Raw genomic sequence first — 19,060 nt, forward strand, 5'->3', positions numbered from 1 at the left:
TAACTATTTATATTGTGTTATTTTCAAATTAGGCTTTATACTGGCATTTAAAAAAATAAATCATATTTCGTATTGTCTTTGGATAACTAAGTAGTGTGTTTGTGTGTTGCCTTTTCCTATACCGTCTTATGAAAATATGGTCCTAACCATGAGTTTGCAGAGTTGAAGAAAAGCTATTTTATTGAGTCTTAATTGAATTGAATATACATACACAATTTTAAATTACATCCCATTTTTTCTTTAAAACAGAGTTACCATGTAATAGGGATGTGTCTGTTATAACTATTAACTATTATTCAGTTAGACTGACATATAAAAACAACAAAGTAATAAAAACGTAAGGCACAATTACAAAAGGTTCAGTCATTTAACCGAGCCTCTTACAAATGACGTCACAAAACCCCCATGTGTCTACACCCATAGCCATTAGGTCCACAAAATAATTTATAAAGCTGTTCTGTAATATATAAAAGTACATATCAACAGCTGGAGATAATCTATGACAAAAACAATCATGCTGTGTCCTTTACTCCCATCCACTTTATCTTGGTGCCAAAAGAAACTTTTGATTTTGATAGGTCACATCACATGTGCCCAGTAAGAATACCTATGTAAACAGCACAAATAGTAATAAGCGTAATACACTTAACGTTACGATTATGAAGGGATCCATGGAGAATTTTCTTCTCTGTAAGAGATTCAGAAAAATTTGAGAACCTGTGATCTAAATAGAAAAGAATTAAGCAAGTGGGTGAAATAAAATGCACACTCATGGCCACTTTATTCCTGTCCAGCTGCTTGGAATGGAAACATATAATCAGCTATGTGGCTGTTATTCATTTAAGGATGGTCAAGAATACCTGCAGGAGTTCAAACTGAGCATCAGAATGGGGAAGAAAGGCTGTTTAAATTATTTGAACGTGGCATGGTTGTTGGTGCCCGACAAGCTGGTCTGAGTATTTCAGAAACTGCTAATCTACTGGGATTTTTCCACACAACCATCCCTACTGTTTACAGTTATGGAAGACCATGCTGAGTGCTACTCTTGTCGAAAAAGAACAGCAAATTGAACCTGCAGTTCACACAGGCACACTGAAACAGAACAGATTAGAAAAATATTTCTTGGTCTTATGTGCCTCAATTTCTGTTGATATTTTGATGACAGGGTCACAATTTGGTGTAAACAGCATGAAAGCATGGATCGAACCTGCCCAGCAGTTAAGCGCAGTCGTGGTGTAATGGTGTGGGGGATTTTTTTGATACACTTTTGGCCTTTTTAAGAATTGTTTAGATACCAGAGTATTACTGCTGACCATGTCCATGCCTTTATGACCACAGTGTACTCATCTTCTGATGGCTGCTTCCAACAGGATAACACAGCATGTCACAAACCTCAGATCATCTCAGCCTGGTTTCTCTAACATGACAATGAGTTCACTGTACCCAAATGGCCTCCACAATCATCATATCACAATCCAATAGAGCACCTTTGGGATGTGGTGAAACAGGAGATTCCCACCATGGAGGTACAGCTGCCAAATCATAAGCCCAATAAGAAAGTTGTTGGTAGAGTCCAAAAGAAAATATCAATTTCAGCATTCAACCATCCATCTATCAATCATGAGATCACAACTATAAATACATACATTAATGGGGGAAAAAAAGTGTCATAAAAGTCAACTTTTAATTCAATTTGCAAATTATAAAAAAATCATTGTGAAACATAGTCTTAAGACCTTCAATTTATTAAGTTAAATGTACAAAAGTTCAATGACTTGATACATTTCATGTTTCAAGGCTTTGTCATTCAGACCAAACAAACTCCGTCCCATTCGAAAGCCTCCCAGTCTGTTCATCCTGCCTACCTTCTCTTAAAAGAGGCAACCATTCATTCTCCTGTCTAAATCACAGTACAATCTACTGTATAACGTAGCTATTTCAAATAGATTTTGTTTATAATGTAAAAAGAAATTTCATACAAAAGTGCAGAACAATATGTATGTACAGTATAATCTTTTGTTGGTTTTTCCATATAAAAGATTTTCAGCTAATCCTGCGTGTGCTTTCTACTAAACAGCCGCTCGCCTTACAAGGAAGCTCTCTGCTTTGGCAGTGAACGTTTGTGTTTGCAAGCACACTCAGGTAAGGCACTAAGGGTTGAAAAGATTGGATCGTCATTCTTTTAAGTGCCTGTGTGTTACAGCAAGTCACGACACCTCCGACATCGACCCCCCCACCCCACAGTTAAACTTTCATTTCATCTCCACTTTAAAGAACACATCATTCCACTCCATCCTTCCAACTCAATGTTTTGTTTTTTTTGGTAACTTGTAATAATAAGCTCCGCCTCACATGACGTCACAGAGACCACGGTGTGCCGTCAAAGTCATTAAGAGACCCATTCGAGATGGCGTGGAAAGCTAAATAAAGGCGTGGGGTGAAGTTACAGCAAAAATATAAACAAGACGCTTCCTTCGGTCTAATTTCACAATCTTTAAAAAAAATTATTAAAAAAAAAGTGACGTTAATGCGTCCGATTTGGTCTGTGCACAAAGCTGCCATAACACAGGAAAGGCTATATGGGGCTCTGAGGTGGCAAAAAAAGTCAGACATGACTAATACTGCACGTTTTCTAAAAGTTATCGAAAGGTTTCAGTCTCTGCAACGTTTCTTTGGCCACTTCTGAATGGAACAAGGCTCGCTGCATGGGAGGATGGAATGACAACAGTAGTGTTGGTATTGCTTAAGAGACATTGCACACGAATGCGCAAAAACAGTTCGCTTTTTCTTTTTCTTCTTTTACACTGAAACACAATTCTCAATAATATATAAAAAAAAATGCATCAAATAGAAAAATATCTCCTCGGCTGATTATCCTGCACGTCGGAAATGTTTCAATGCATGATATCAAAAAGTGCAACATTGACAATCCTTCCTAAAATGGGCTTGTTTTTGTGAGTGCTTATGAAAGCAGGGTACTGGTGACCCTCGCAGACGTTATAAAAGACATTCTTACTTACAAATTCTTATTGTAAGGCGTTGGCAAAAAATACATTTACATTTTGTTTTTCTAGAATGACAATAGACATCTCATCTGCTAGGATGACTTTATATGCATCATAGAAAAATATTTTACCATCTTAAATTCTGCCCACAGCTTTCTTTAGGCTGATAAGAAACTTACAGTACGGTCACGTGTGATCAATGTAATCACAATTACGTCTCCTCGATCCCGAGACGCTGTTCTGCAGCAGTAAGTGGGTGTAAAGTGATACCTAAAGGTTGAGACGCGACACTTTGCTCTAACCTTGGTCACTTTTCCTGCGCTTGTTAAAAGGACAGCAGTCTGGAGCTTGTGAGACTGCCTTCTTGTTAGTGCCCTCCTGAGGGAACACCATGCAAAACCTCAGAGGACTCTGGAGGTCTTAACAGCAGTCACCCTTCCCTCTCAGGGAATAGTCCAGGTGGAGCTAGTAGGATGCAGGAGTCTCGACAAGGCAGACACTAGTGGTGGATAACAGGAAGTTGGGAGTGGTACTGAGCCCTGGAGCTTGGTGACGAGGGGAGGGGGCCCTGGGGATGGGACGGGCCGGAGAGGAGGGGATGCACCGGGGCCACGGAGGCCTCACAGGCAGGGAAGGGGAAGGGGATCCACAGGAGCTCAGAAGCTGCCCTGAACGAATGGGTGGCTGAGCAGAAAGTCTGCAGTGGGCCTCCACTTCTCCTCCACAAACACCTGCCGCAGGAAGTCCCTGCAAGCGTCGGACACACCCTCGGGAAGCGTGGGCTTTGTAGGCTGGGTGGCGATCTTAAAAATGGCTGCCATGGCTTCGTACTCGGCCCACGGGGGTTTCTGGGTCAACATCTCAACAACGGTGCAGGCGACACTCCTGAAGGAAAACAGCACAACAGGAAAAATGATTTGAATGGAGCTCGGCTTGTGTCTATTGTCTACCTTGCACCTCCAACTGTTGTGTCAAATACCAGAGTTAACCCTATGACACGAGCGCAAATCCAAACAAACTTATTCCAGTATTGTACTCTTTCTCTAAAGCTTGGAGCAACCAATTACGCCCTAGAACAATGGGCCCAAAAACTGCTGAATCTCACAAAAATCTACAGTTAACACTGTTTGGCAATGCAATGATACGTTAGTATATCTGGCTTCTTATCAAGTCTTTAAGTAAGCGCGCTCTCTTAGAAAACTGTATAAAGTGCTCTAATCTATCGGCACATACAGCCCTTATTTAAAGTTCATATTTATGTGAGTTTCTGAAGTAGCGTGTAACTAAAAAAGTTCATTTATTCCATTTATTACTCGACTGCATTTCTAATTTCAACGCCTCAGTGTGTTAAATATCAACAGTATTAGTAAACAGAGTGCATATCGCAGCAACTGATAACAATATCATTTATTGCTCAAGGTCATTTTATTGCTTTTGCTTTTACAGCGACGGCAGCAATCTGATATTGTTCGCCCCTTCAATCAATACAGTTCTATCTAATAATTTCCTTACCACACATCAGCTTTCCTCCCATATCCCTCCCCGTTGATGACTTCAGGGCTCATCCAGTAGGGGGTGCCAGTGACAGACTTGATGCCTGTACCAGACATGCAGATGGTCTGGATACGTTTGCTGGCTCCAAAGTCTCCCAGCTTCACGTTTCCCGAGGAGTCTCTCAGGATGTTAGCACCTGGTGGATCGAAACAAAACGAGCTTGAAAGTATTCAGGACTCTCCCGAGAGCTGTCAGACGCAAAGGGACGCTGACAATTTGGAGTTGCAATTATTGTTATGGGCAAAAAGTGATTGGTGCCAGCAATTCAAGCTGACGGAAGAAGGCAAAAGGTCTTGACTGTTTGGGTAACTGAATACTGGCAGACTTATTTTTAAAAAGCATATCTTTCAGCAGTCTTTATACAAATCCTGCGCTTAGTCAGCTACGCCAAACAGGGAAGTTTATCTTTCTTTCACTTTTCTCACACTGAGGAAAAAGCCTCGTTGGGTTCAGAAAATGAAATACTAAATAAACTGTCTGCTCCACAAGAGACACGTCGAACCTCAACACCCTTTCTCCTCCTATCTTAGTAATTTTCCGAATGTAGCTCTGTCTATCCCATTTCCTTCAGCCACGCCGCTTGTTTGATCGGTGACTAATGTGCACCACTTGCCACTCACCCTCCACCCCCACCAAAGAACTGGCAGGCTGCAAAAGAAGAAACTTGGAGGCTCAAACTATAACCTTTACTTTTTACAGCCCCGAGCTGCTTCTTCCACTGCCTGCACGTTTCCTGTACGTAGGACAACAGGTTCTCTGATAATTCCAGCCTTTGCAAATAAATTCAGAGAAACTTCCAGCTGGTCCGGAGTGAATGTGGAAGTGCGTGTGGTGCCAAGCTTAAGTCCCTTTTTTTTTACTGCAAAAACAGAAATGTTCTGTGGTGAGATGAACACACCGTACATTACACGTGCAGAGCCTTTTTGAGTGGAAAGATCACACCCACATGTGCTCTTCATAGAGCCCTGCCTGGTCCTGTGAGACCGACTATCTTTTTCCCCCACCAGACAGTATATTCCCCTCTTTCTTGGCCGCCGCTTAACGACCCAGTAACTCCCAAAGCTGTGGGCAGCCAAACCAAAACCTTTCCGTCCGGTGCTGAGCATTTTTAGAACAGCCAGTTTCACCAGCACGAAGCCTAATATATCTCAAAGGGGAGTTGAAAATAGCACATTTTTCCAGGCACGTTCTGCAGACGACGAATGACCAAATGAGGAAATGTCAACCCGAATGAAAATGAATGAATCTGTAGTTTTGACCCCCCGCCTATTGCAGCAGCTACTGCTATAGGACCCCATTGAAAAAAGCATTTCCAAGTGTGAGTGTTTGCCGGTTACAAATCCAATTAAAATCCAACCTTGGCCTTTTTCGAGCTTGCGGCTTCATTTACCTTTGATGTCCCGGTGTACAATCATGTTGCTGTGCAGGTAGGAGACTCCTTGGAGGATCTGCCTGGTGTATCTCTTCGTCACCTTCTCCGTCAGGGCTCCGTAGGCTTTTAGCTGGTCTTTTATCGAGCCCTACAGAGACAAACAGAAAGCCTGTGAGCGAATGAATGGATGGGACGGACACGCATGCGAAATTAGAGAAAAATCTACATACACTTATTTTTCTGGAAAACGTGGGTGTTCCAGCTAATTTGTTTGGGGTTTATTTGTGAAAGCAGCCAATTCTCAAGGCCAAAAACCAAGAATGTAAGCATATAACGTGCTGACAGAAGTCTGTTGACTGACTTTGAGTCCAAACTGCACCAGTGAGCTGCATTTCCTTCAATTTCCTGTTTTCCGCTCCTCCTGGGGACACGGCAGGAGCTAAGACCTGATCCTGTAACACCTGTGACGCACTTTAGGACTTGCGGTGAAAACAAAACCTCTGCCTCCTCACTTTCAGCTGTCAACGGGACACCTTAGGAGCTCTCGGGGTCTCTCCGAGGGACACACGGCCCTCCCTCCCTCGGGCCATTAAAGTGTTATCGGTCAGGCGCAGCAGTGAAGCCGTGCCACGCAGCCACACAAAAGCTTGGCTCTGTCACCTCCTGTCTTGCTTCTGCCAACTCTGGCGAAACGTAAACATTTCCAATTTCCAGACAATGTGTGACTAAGACACTCAGCGTCTCTGGGAAATTTAAAAAAAAAAATAGCTCAGGAAATATTAAAAGCAGGCTCGGGGACAGGGTCCGCAGGCGACAGTAGCTCATTAAAGTTGCTCATTTAGGGAGAATATGATCTCATAAAATGAGCTGTTCTGCTGACATCAACTGCGTGGAGGACATGTTTGTTGACAGCTGGTGACATTTCTAAATAGATTCTAGCAGATGTGGCTGGTAAGGGTTTGATTTTAATGTTTGTGTTAAAATGTCTCAGTACCTATCTTTATAGCCAAACCAAGTCCGGCGCGCACATTCTCAGACGTTAATTGTTCTTTCGAAATTTAAGGGCTGCTCGAGTGTGATTAAATTTACTTAAAATGTCCCGCAGAATACACACCCCGGGCATGAACTCGACAAAAATGGTGAGTTTTCTCTGGTCGAGGTCTCGAAGGCAGCCGTAGTACTGCACAATCCTCTCGTGACGCAGATTCTTCAGCAGCTGAATCTCACACTCCAGAGCATTCACTTCCTGCAGCAGAAAAACCAAAGTTAGAGTCTTCAATTTATTAAAAAAGCCCATCGTATGCCATCAACTTCATGCAAATCCAAACAGTTTTGATATATTTCCCCTCACCTTGCTGGTTTCTTGACAGTCGGGATCAAACGGCACCTGCTTGGCGGCCAGCTCGCGGCCTGTGTCGGCATCGTAGCAGAGGTAGACCTCCCCGAACGCTCCTCGTCCCAGCAGCTTTCCCTGTCTCCAGTTGACTGGCGCCCGTGGTGCTGCAGAAATGAAACGCCAGACTATGAGTCCCCCCCTCAGTAATTAATTGTGTTGCTAAGCCTCCTATGACAGCCAGCTTCTCTATGATATACGGATCTGAGAGCATGTTTATAAAAATAAAAAAAACTAAAGCAAACGTCAAACTCCACTGATCACACATCAACTTCACCGAGACCAGACGTTAAGCGCACCGCAATTTGTTAAATCACTCCCACTGCAGACCCTTCTTAGACTGGGGAAACCCCAGATATCACAGTCAAGCAGTGGAACCGCAACCCACCAACAGACACACAAACTGTGAAAGCCTAGAAAGCTCATCTGCGCGGCTCCCACGTTCTCAGGCTCAGACTCCGGGACTTTGTTTTGGAACCAGCAGGCTTCTCTGTGGCTGCGTTAGACTGTTTGGTCGCGCGTGGGTGAGACGGACACCAGAGACGGACACATCGACCACAGACTTATGAGCCAAGCTTTGGTATTATGATGTAGACAGTTTCTGGGCAGGATGTATAGACTAAATGAGGACAGATGTGATTAGTAAGCCCGTAAAACGGCTTAATTTGGACGATGAGGGGGGAATTCTGCCTGTGACATACAGTACGACTGTGCATTACATCTATCCTCATTGATATATATTATACATTACAATGCATCTGTAGAAGGAAGATACAACCCTGAAATAGTGGAACTGCAAAAGTTTTATCTTGAATCATTGAAATCAGTCATTCCTCTGTTTAAATTAGGAACCATCTGATCAAAGTGGAAGTGAACAACACCGCAAATCAACAGTTTAGTCAACACATAATTATGTGGAAGCTATTTTTCTCACATTTTTCAGTCACTTTCACACTAAAATACTCCAGTTTCAGCCTCTCTGCTGTGAGGAGTTTCTGCTTTTCTCTGTTTTATGCGATCGAGAATGCAAGTACAGTATTTTTTTTTTTAAGTAGCTGCTTAGTTTTCAAAGATTAAATGCCTAATATTTAATCAAGCGAATGATCAGCACATGTCCACTAACAGTTGGATTGCCCTTGTCCATTTTTTGTATTTATATTGAGGTCATCGATAGCAATTGGTCACATGAGCCAAACACACAACTATTACAGATTATTTTACAGTGTCGAGCACACGTTCCCCCTGTTTCAAAAGATTTCAAGTGAATCACTTACACTTGGCTGTACCTCGCTGGGAGCTTTTGCCCAGTGAGCGCAGATCGCTGTACTGCAGCGTGCTGTCTCCATTATAGCTTCGAGTGCGGCTGGAGGGAACCAGCTGAAAAAGATTCTCCTGCGGCATGAAGCTCCGCGGAAGTGTCCTACGTCCTGAAAACACATAAACGAACATAATCAGACTTGTCATACACTTTACTCTTGATTGCATTGTGAATCTGTTTTCACACAGTTAACTTCACAGGTGCAGTGCATAAAGTCTGCTCTTGGCCGAAACGTGAGGCCAGCCAGAGCAGACTGCCTTTCGCCACTCCATCCCACTTCCCTTCAGACAGGAAGCAGGGCGCTGTGTTTTTATACAAGCTTGGGTTCACCGCAGGGAAACGTAAATCACTGCTAGCCAAGGTTAGCCTCTGAGTAAGCAATTACTAGCAGCTGCCTGAAACAGCGAGCCAGCAGTGTAATAAATCTCCACGAGGTGCAAAGAAACTCTCTAAAAGAGGATAATATTTCAAAATATCTTGTTTGAAAGTAAGAAATATGCATCTGAAGTTAGAAGACTGTGACCACACTGCAGGACAAAGAGTGGTCTGTGTCCGTGTTGTTCTATAGACATGTTCTGTTGTTATTTCTGTGTAACAGCGCTGTTGTAATTGTTTAAGCAAAGCTGGTTTCTTACTATCTCCGTAATCCTTGCTGCGATTTGGCAATTGGAACTGGCGTGGGAAAGTCCCTCCTTTTCCATGACGACCTGAAAAGAGAGGATTGAGGCAGAGAGAGGTGTCAGCAAGTAAAATAAAGCCTCAACAATTAGTCTCGCATTGCACCCAAATGACAGAAACAATGCTTCTGGATTCACAGTTATGCGTTTATCCACTTTTTAAGTCTAATAATGGCAGTTTAAATGCTTGGACGGGCACTCAAGACACTGCATTCCCATTTTTGCTCATCCCTGATGTGTCAAATCCAGCTGTGAAGCAGCAGAATGGAACGCGGCTCTTTGCACGCTGAACGGGGCCGCCTCCCTGCAGCCAATGCGGAAACTGAAAGCAGCTTGCGTGCGCTAGCTTAGCATTAGCTCTGAACAGTGGAGCAGTAACTAAAGGTGGGGTGTGGGGGGGCTGACGCATGAGAGCACTGACACTCTCCCCCCTCACACAGCAAACACACAATAAACGGAGAGGAGCGGAGCCACTTGGAATTGAAAGCAGCTGTTCTGTCAGATGACTGCCTCCCCTCATGCTGTTTTTGTGGCTGTATCCCATGGATACCGGAGTTATTTTTTGTGTTTGGCAGAGTGGGATGGAGAGGAAAAATCTACTCACAGGGAATGGTAAACAAATACTGTAGCCCTCAGCAGAAGGGCCACACAGCTTTACATCTGGGAGGGTGGTGCGTGTGTGTGCAAGCACGTGCTTGTGTACCCAAGTGGGTCTTCAAGTTCTGCTGCAGCTACAGTATGACGTTCCCTCATCGGCACAGACAATGTGCAGAACTCTCTTTTTTTCATTTACAGCATGGGGGGAGCTGAAAGGGGAAAGAGAAATGGCCAGATTGAGAGAGCCAATGCAGCTTCTCTGTTCACGGAGGCTAGTTTGGCTTTATCTCTCATCCTGCTTCATTTGATCTGCCTTCTGAAGGAAAAGAGGACAGACCGGGACCCCAGGGACAGAGACGAGATGAGCAGGGGGCCATTGAGAAGAGAGGGGAAGTGATCATGCTGCGGCAGGGCAGCAACATCTATTAAGATGGGATGAGGTAAAACAGAAAAAGGCAGTGAATAAAGGGGTCTGTACAGGGGGAGTGTATGGAAGATAGCAAAGGAAGAGACGCAGTACTATCTTACTTCACTGCCTCATCAAACTTAAGAAACACAGCCGAGATTCACCACAACCCATTGTTCATTTTACAGATACAGCCCTAAAATAATATAATCTCCACTTTCATTAGCATTCTCTTCAAGGGGAAATACTCTAGATAAGCAAGAGCCTCTCCTGTAAAACTGAATGTGGAGCTATAAGAACCACAGCAAAAAGTAAGAACAGACAAAGCCTCCAAATAACGAACACGCTTTTTACACCTCTCTTTGTTTGGCAGCTGGGGGCTGAGAAAAAGACATTTTTAGAATTGGAGAGAAACTGCTGCAAGATTTGTCCCCTCTTACCTTTGTATTCGAAGTTAAGGTTCAGGTAATTATTGTCACGGGTGTTCTGTGAGTAAGGAGGGCTGAAATGACAGAAAGCATGAAGGGAAAGTTGAAAATTTTTTTGCTCTTTTAGTTGCTAATTTCCCCTTATCTTCAAACAAAGTCTGGCTACAGCTGCTGGCCTGATACATCAGAATGGGGCTCGACTGCAAAGCGGCACAAAACGCAGGGAATGGCTTTAGTATTCAAACTATCTTCCTGTCACTCACAGCTGATGTAAAACAACAAAGTGGCAAAATTTGAAAAGTTGAGCTCTAGGAAGATTTGTGGACTCACAAAGTCAAACTGCTCGCCACTGAACTAGCAGCAATATAACATATGTCACTAAATGTCTGTATGTGCATCCAACCTCTCTCCCTCCCTGGACATTTCCAACAAGCCCCGTCCCGACGAACCGACAGAGAGTGACGTCTCTGTTGACCGCAGGGCGGCGCGGGGCCACGAGACCCCTGGATAAGGGGCACGCATGCCCGTTCGCAGGGAAAAGTTCCATGCACTCGTTTCCTGCCATTGTTCTGCAGCCTGGAGCCCTGATAAGCCTCGTGCAGGTAGAACTGTTTCCGTCCTGCTCTCTCTCTGTCAGCTCCACGCTTGCTCGCTTTTATTCTCCCTTTGATTCAAATTCACTCTTTTCTCTCCTCAGCCTTTCCCACTCTACTCTCACTCTTTCGCCACTTTTCATTTTCTGGCTCAGTTTTTCCAGCATGTTGCTTGCTCACTCTCTCACATCTCCCACTCAGTCTCTGTTTCTGTCTGTCTCTCACGCACTCTCTCTCGTGATAACGGAGGAATCCAGGCGTCCAGATAAGAGTTCTGTCGCTATGGCAACAGCAAAGTGACCCGATTCCTTTTCCACACAGACAAGCGGAGGAAGGGTCGCAGGGAAGCTACGCTGGTCTTTAGCACATTTACAAACTTTGCTAAAAGCCTCTGGCTGTTGCAACACAGGCGCTCACATCCAAGTGTGTACACAAGCACTCTGTGATACAAACCATGTCTCACAAGGACGTGTACACATATATATATATTACAGATTAATGAAGGAATCCGTATCTGTCAGTTTATGTGTGGCTGACAACCTCGTCCCATCTACTTAACAGCTGATCACACCAATCACCAGCATGTGAGCCATTTAGGCAACATCAATAAATTGCAGCTCCTACTGATAGCCTGAACTTAAGACGTTTAGGGAACAGCAGGAACTTAAAGAATCTACCGACTTTCTGCAGACATCTGGGGAACACTTTTAAGCCTCTGACATCAACACATAACCCACAAATGAGGTGTTTATCGTAACAATATGTTTAGTGCTGCTACAGAAAATAACCTTTATCACACACACTCCCCAATGTGCATGACTAGTCATGCATTTTCTTAAATGTGTGACTCTAGTAATGCACATGGATGACAAACCACATGAGAAAAAAAAAAGCTGCAGTAAACTTTGAGCACACTGGTTTAAAACAAACAAAAAAAATTAAAGAAGAAGAAAGAATTCAAGCCTGCTATCAGCTATATCGGCTGAAAACAGTGCACGTTCTTGAGTAGCCACTGTATAAATCCACAACGACGAGGGCTATAAATCACCCGCTCCATGATGACTCACCTGTCCAGTGCTTGATCTATTGACTGACAGCTGCTCGACAGCGAGTTGTCTGCACTCCCAAAGGGATCCAACATCTGACAGATACAATAACACAAGGAGACCGAGGGTCACGGAGCATGCAATCATACAGGAGAGAGCATACCAAGCAGTGCGGGTGGAGTTGTGCTTGTTACTGTCTCACGTCTTAAGAATTTGAAGGGGTTTGAATAATGTCTGACATCCTCTTTAAATACTGCACAGAAATGTTATATGTGGCTATATAGCCTTGTAAAATCAAATTAGTGCTAGTACTTCTGCTGCTGCTAACAATACAGGGCAATCCAGTATACGAGCAGAGTAAACAATGAATCACCGAAGACTGTTCAGACGATTAAATCTCGACAAAAACACAGTTCTGCCCAAGAGTTCAGCCTTCCAGTCAAGAACTCAAAATATTATATGGGAAAAGAATCTATGAAAACAGCCAATATTGGCCATTTCAGTGCATTAACTACAATAAATTAACTACATTTGGTTGAATAAATGTCAACCTGCCAAAGACATCAAAAAGATCTTTTTTCTGAAGTCTATTCAAACTTTTTCAAGAAGCAACAATGCATAAAGCATTTATTCGGCTGATGGACTCTTACACTTTGGTCTGGGTTTTCTGGGATGAACTCCCCTTCACTGTGGATGCTGGTGTAGGAGCCCTGGCGGGCGATCTGCTGCTGCTCCTCAGGGACGCTGCCTGGCGGCGGGGACGTCCGACCTGTGTGGAGGGAACCTGAAAGTGACGAAAAGAAGCACCAGGGGCGGCCAATAAAAGAGAGGGGAATGAAACAATTAAAGTTGAGCGGATGAGTAATGCAAAAGGTGGAAGGGGGGAGGTAAATGAGAGCGAGAGGAGAAATTGAGAAGTGGAGGGAGTGCGGGAAGATGAAGAGATGGGAACGAGGGACAGAGGGGAGAAAACGGCGTCACAGTGTTATTCATGGGTACGAGTTCAGCAGTGCCAGGACTGCGAGAAATGATTTACTAAACTACACTGCCGCCACCTCTAACCTCAATTACTGTGACGAATGCTCTCCTGGCTGAGCTGCGGCGGAGACTGAGCGCTCGTCCTTGTCACGGTAAAAAGATCTACTGAAACTATCGCAGACTGGGCTGACAGGAATACTGAAACAGCGCAGAGAGGCTAAAAGGCACTAAGACGAATAGAAGCGTTGGAAATACGATCAAAGTCTTGTTGTTTGACTGAAGGCTGCAAATTACAACCGCTTTGTCTCGACTGTTCAGCTTTTCTGCCTCTTTCCCCCTGACGCCACAGTCTGCTCCCATACGTCATCGAGGTACCCGGGTTCACATCTCGTCTTCACTCAGCCGTACACCGTGACCGTTCTCCCGTCACCTCTCATCTGCCGCTACTCCCCGCGCTCCTATCTCGGCCCGCTCGCCTCGTCTCGCACTCGTGCCTCGCTGGCAGGGAGAAAAACTGATGGAGGGCCGATAATTCTGGACGATTTATGCGCTTGCGGCCACATGACGAAGATAGGCTCGCAAGAGCGATCACAGCTGCTATGCAAAGATGCAAACGTGATGGCAGGAGCGAGCACCGGTTTGATTCTGAGCGTGTCTGAGGCCGAGATACGACCGAGACGCTGACCTTTCTGGACAGAGCTGATATTAAAATAAACCAAACATGCCTGGGGACGAGGAGGGGGGGGACTACAAAGTGTGACGTGACAAGAAAAGGTTTTTTTTTTGTGCACAGTTTTAGATGAGAAGACAGAAACTGCTCTCATGCATGTGCTTTGAATACTAAAGCTACTATATATTTATACATATTACATCCAAGTATGGTCACAGTTAACATGACAAAAAGCTAACAGGCCAAAGACAGCGGCCAGACAGTTGCTTAGCATGAGTGCAGGAGTTTGTCCTTGCTTTGACATGACAAGTCCTTGGCTGCTTTCACCTCCGGTTTGCATTTTCTACTCCGATAAAGCATGCGCCCCATCTTTTCCATTAACATTCCTGCGACTTTGACGGCCGTCTGCATCGTCAGGTGACACTGATACGTCATCCTTGAGGCTTTAGCACATGACTGAGAAACCTTTGCATCAGCAGAGTGCTTTTCTGCCTCCTCTCACATTTAACAACTAATAAAAACAGCATAAAAACACTTTTTTTAAAACATGGAAGCTCACCTGTTGAGTGTTTGCGCACCCTCTCTGAGCCCTTTAGCAAGGAGCCCTTCAAATCTCCCAGTGACCTCGATGACTTCATCTCGCTCTGTTTGTCCCTGCTGTTCACCTGTAGGTACTGGAAACACAGGAAGTAGGAGAGAGTGAAAAAAGGGAATCGGCTCAGCAGAGGAAGGGAGGACAGCATTACCTCATTGTTCAGTTACATCACCGTGTGTGGAAGCAGTTTGTTTCCTCATTTTGCAAAAAAAACAAAAAACTAAAAAGGATGACTTCATTCACCTTTGTTCCCACTAACTGCACAAAAGTGAGCATCTTAAAAACTCACATGGTTGTTTTTAGGAGTCTTTAGCAGTATCCTGAGCAGCCCATTGGTCCCCGAACTGCAGCCCAGCGTCAGCACCGCCTGATCCAGGTCCTCCTGCGTCTTCAGGGGCAGCAGCAGCTGATAGGACAAGAAAGCACACAGCACATGAGCTTCAATTCTCTATTGTTCAGCAACAAGAGCACGTGAATGACATCAAGGGTTTCACAATAAAAAACAAAAAACATGTAAATAAACAAAGCTTTTCTTGGATCTTGACAGCTTGAGAAAACAAACGTAACGCCACTTCGAGGACACGCGTACTGCAGTGCATACTGGAGGATTGTCACGAAAAACAACAGATAAAACTGTAACACGCCAGCTACACGAGTCATTCTCTTACCTCTTTCTCCATGAAGAACATGTCCATCTGCTGGCCAAAGGCCTCGGTCACTTTCTGCAGCAGCTCTTTGATCTTCAGCGGCCTCTGAAACAGGATGATTCTGGAAAAAGGAGAAGGCCAGCCGGGTCAGAGGTGGGAGAAAGACGGTCATGTTGTGTCTGGCTGCAGCTGAGCTGACAGCCTGCTGGCTACTGGTTTGTAGCATTAGCTTGCACCTGATAAATCTCTAAGAACCCGTTTTCATTTACTTTACAGCAGCGGGAAACAGAAGATAAACGGACGGGGGGTCAGCAGGGTCGAGGAGAGGAGTGAGCCGAGCCACCGAGATGCTAAGAGGGCATTAATCAGTGCAGTGAAAACAGAAAGTGCAGACATACTCTCCACTTGCATGTCTGTGCTTATCTACTGTATGCTTACGTGTATTCCCGTCCGAGACCGACCTTATCAGCAAAAGTCTTGTTGTGAGTGTGTATATGAGACGCATGTGTGTTTGTAAAACTTTACATGCATGAGTGTGCTTCCCAATCAGTGTGTGCATCGGCCACTGTTTCAACACCATTGGGCCTCTCCGCTAAGCCAGCACAAAGGCAGATGGGAAACTTCCTGAGAGGAAAGGGGGGGAAAAATCTGGAGCGGCAGCAAAAGCAGCAGGATGTGTGTCTTTCCCTCGTCTTTTAAAGAGTGACAGAGTGAAAGATACAGAGACATGGAGATATTTACAGACGTCTGTGAGAGAAAATAAAGGGGGAGGCAGCCTGAGAAAATAAAGCAGAGAGAGAAGCAGAGAGACTCCTGTCCTGTCCTCCCCCCAACACCACCATCTACCCCCACCTCACTCTCTGCTTCTGAAGAATCTGCAGCGCTACTATCTCTTTATAGTATCCTGATAAAAGGGACTTGTTTTTATCCCATCACTTCCTCATCAGAGGCCAAAGCTTTGCCTATCTTAATGACCGCTCATTGGTTCCCTCATTTGGATGGATTCTGGGAAAAGGGGGGAGGCTGCAGATCAGAGGCAAGCGGCGGCACAGCTAAACACTCCTCGTCTCTGTTTAGATTTGGTGATGATGTGTGCGATAAAGAGCTGGAGGGATGTGGGGACGGGGGTTTGGGGGGCTTGTACAAGGATGCGGCTCCAAAAGATATGGCTTTTCTTCCTCTGCATGCGGACACACTCAGTCGCAGAGGTTTGCAGAGTTGGAAGAATGCTTTCACACGTCCCAGCGCACTCTCTTTCCCTTTTGTCTCGTGGAGAAAAAAAAAAAAAAAAAAAAAAAAAAAATCACAATAATATAAACACTAAGAGAAAAAAAAAGGTTTGGCTCTGTTCCCGCTCTCTCTCTCTGGCTGTAGACCTTGAGGTAGGGGGGAGAGCGAGTCGCTCTACAGCTCTTATTTCCTGCCCCAAACCTTCAGTGCTTGCCAATGAAAAGAGAGAGAGAGACCATCGGATCCGATTCCACTGTGGACGGACAACACGATCATCCTGACTCAGGGACTCCTGATACCTCGAGTTAGGTAGAGGACCCTCAAATATAATGCTATTCACCGCACAGCCTGGGATTAGATCTGTGCAGTCAGATCGTCTTGATAGTAGCTGCTCGAGTATGAAAGGAAGTTCAGATTATTTTCTTTCTTCTTCTAATCTAATAAGCCGGCTCGTAGGGTCTGTGCTGAAAGAGATTTTAGATCGAGATCGAAGAAATGCAGTTCAGTTTCCATTCACTGAATTTTTTATGAGGGTTATATTTTTTTTTAGGCTTTGCTTTCTTACTTAGCTGAGAGTATTTGCAGTTTAAGCCCCGTTTAGAGGCTTAAACTAAGGAAAAAAAGGTTTTGCTAACTCTAAACCAGGGGTATTCAACATGAGGCCCGAGGGCCACAATCGTTCCAAAAAGAGACTTCAATCCGTCCTTCTGGAATATAAGAACTTTTAACAGTTTTACACCTACTCTTATAATACAAATCTCCTACTGCAATTCATATTACACCACAATAATTAAGTAGCAATTAAATGAAAAAAAAATATTTACAGCTTTTATATATATTTTTTTCTACAGTGACTCCAGAGACAGTTTTATCTAGAGATGGCACGATACCACTTTTTTATGTCCGATACCGATACCGATATCATAAATTTGGATATCTGCCGATACCGATATGAATCCGATATAGTGTTTTTTAATCAACAAAACTGTTTTTTAAAATATCTTGCTGCATTTTGCAAGTCTGCAAGTTCATACTCAAGTTTAAAACAACAACTACACTAAAGCTATTCTGTTATACCTGTATACAAAAAAAATATTTCATAGTTCAGCAATACTGATCAATCTAATAAACTTAGACCTACACCATCCTCCCTATTCTGGTATTTTAAAGAGTACTTAGCGTAAATATTAAGCAACCTAACTAATAGGGTTCCAACTCCCAGCAACAACAAAAATAAATAAATAAAAAATAGGGAACCACCCCTCACGCTCCACCTCATGATGCTTAATCGACGTAATCAACCTTAATTTGATGCAGTGTGAAAAAAAATGCACAGAAATCAATTATTTTTCAAGAAATATTAAATAGATTCAACATCTTTCTTCAACAAAATTGCAGACTGCACAGATGGTACCTTCCCAAAGTAAAAAGTACTATAGCTTACTAGGGTATATATATTAGACTTAATAGTCACTATATACAGTAATTGACTTCTATTCATTTTACATCAAATTAAAACTTTGGGTGTCAGATAATTATTTATTAAAAGCTCGACATTTTAAATGAGAATAAGAAAGAAAAGTATGTCTTTGTGCCCCCTTTTCCCTGTTCATGCCCTATCGGCCCCCCTGGCTAAACTTTGCTAGATCCGCCCCTGCACAGTTACCAGCCGTCAGCTACGTAGAAAAAGATCCTCGAGTAGAAAGTAATATTAAATAAATTCTAACAACAGCTTATCAAGCTTAAACGTGCTGCTGTTGTTCAGCCGCTGGTTTCCTCTTTCTGGTGCAAAGTGGACCAAAAACAAACAAGAGAGACAGACTCGCGACAGAAAAGCCGATCAGCTGATCATTTAAGCAGTTTCATGATTGAAGTAGCAGCCGGAGAGCGAGAGGCAGTCGCTCGTTAAGCTTAACGCAGGAATGCTTTGCAAACATTCAGAGATGGACTTACACACGTGCTTTACTTCTCTCGGGGATAACTTTGTCGGAGATGAAATGCCAGGTTGCTAGCGAAGCTCCAAATGCTATCCAGACCACCGACAGGTCCCGCATGCCACAGCCGCTCTATCACGTGACGCATACTGCTCCGACTGCTAACGTTCTGAGGTGAGTTACGGTGTGTTGCAAGTTTTGTGAGGTGCTTTCGTGATATTTAATGGATCGGATTACATTTTTTATTTTTCTCCGATATCCGATCCAGTAATTTAGGTCAGTATCGGACCGATACCGATACGTAATATCGGATCGGTCCATCTCTAGTTTTATCACACATTTATCACTTTGTTTCATTGATCCCGCCCTCTTAAAATCAAAGTAGGATGTACATGAATTACAATGTAAAATGACTTTGACATCCCTACTTTAAATAATCAGTTCACAATCGCAAAACTGCTTTTTTATTTTATTTAAATAAAAAACCCACAGCTATTAGTCATAAACGCAACATTAGCTTTCATCGAGTCATGCTTTTAAGACCACCTGATGTGGAAAACCAAAACAGTGAGCTGAAAGATCCTGCAACGCTCTGCAGAGCTGGTGTTGACTGTAGC

General features: G+C 43.8%; 1 protein-coding gene across 1 annotated transcript in view; it reads right to left on the reverse strand.

Annotated features, from left to right (window-relative positions):
- Nucleotides 1-1,742: 1,742 nt before the first annotated feature.
- Nucleotides 1,743-19,060, reverse strand: part of map3k22 (mitogen-activated protein kinase kinase kinase 22) — a 43,965-nt gene continuing 26,647 nt past the window's right edge. Inside the window, exons 6-18 of the mRNA XM_085362903.1 lie at nucleotides 15,301-15,400; nucleotides 14,922-15,038; nucleotides 14,597-14,711; nucleotides 13,040-13,173; nucleotides 12,411-12,484; nucleotides 10,763-10,824; nucleotides 9,278-9,349; nucleotides 8,599-8,751; nucleotides 7,283-7,431; nucleotides 7,046-7,177; nucleotides 5,950-6,079; nucleotides 4,518-4,695; nucleotides 1,743-3,890 (exon numbers count right to left, since the gene is read on the reverse strand). Of these exons, the coding sequence (XP_085219029.1) occupies nucleotides 3,662-3,890; nucleotides 4,518-4,695; nucleotides 5,950-6,079; nucleotides 7,046-7,177; nucleotides 7,283-7,431; nucleotides 8,599-8,751; nucleotides 9,278-9,349; nucleotides 10,763-10,824; nucleotides 12,411-12,484; nucleotides 13,040-13,173; nucleotides 14,597-14,711; nucleotides 14,922-15,038; nucleotides 15,301-15,400 (1,645 nt within the window). The 3' untranslated portion in view covers nucleotides 1,743-3,661. The remainder of the gene's footprint in view (nucleotides 3,891-4,517; nucleotides 4,696-5,949; nucleotides 6,080-7,045; nucleotides 7,178-7,282; nucleotides 7,432-8,598; nucleotides 8,752-9,277; nucleotides 9,350-10,762; nucleotides 10,825-12,410; nucleotides 12,485-13,039; nucleotides 13,174-14,596; nucleotides 14,712-14,921; nucleotides 15,039-15,300; nucleotides 15,401-19,060) is intronic.

The sequence above is a fragment of the Diplotaxodon limnothrissa genome, linkage group LG9 (genome assembly GCF_057381915.1).
Source record: "Diplotaxodon limnothrissa isolate DT_005_m linkage group LG9, D_limnothrissa_male_GT1.1, whole genome shotgun sequence".
In the NCBI taxonomy this organism is placed as follows: Eukaryota; Metazoa; Chordata; class Actinopteri; order Cichliformes; family Cichlidae; genus Diplotaxodon; species Diplotaxodon limnothrissa.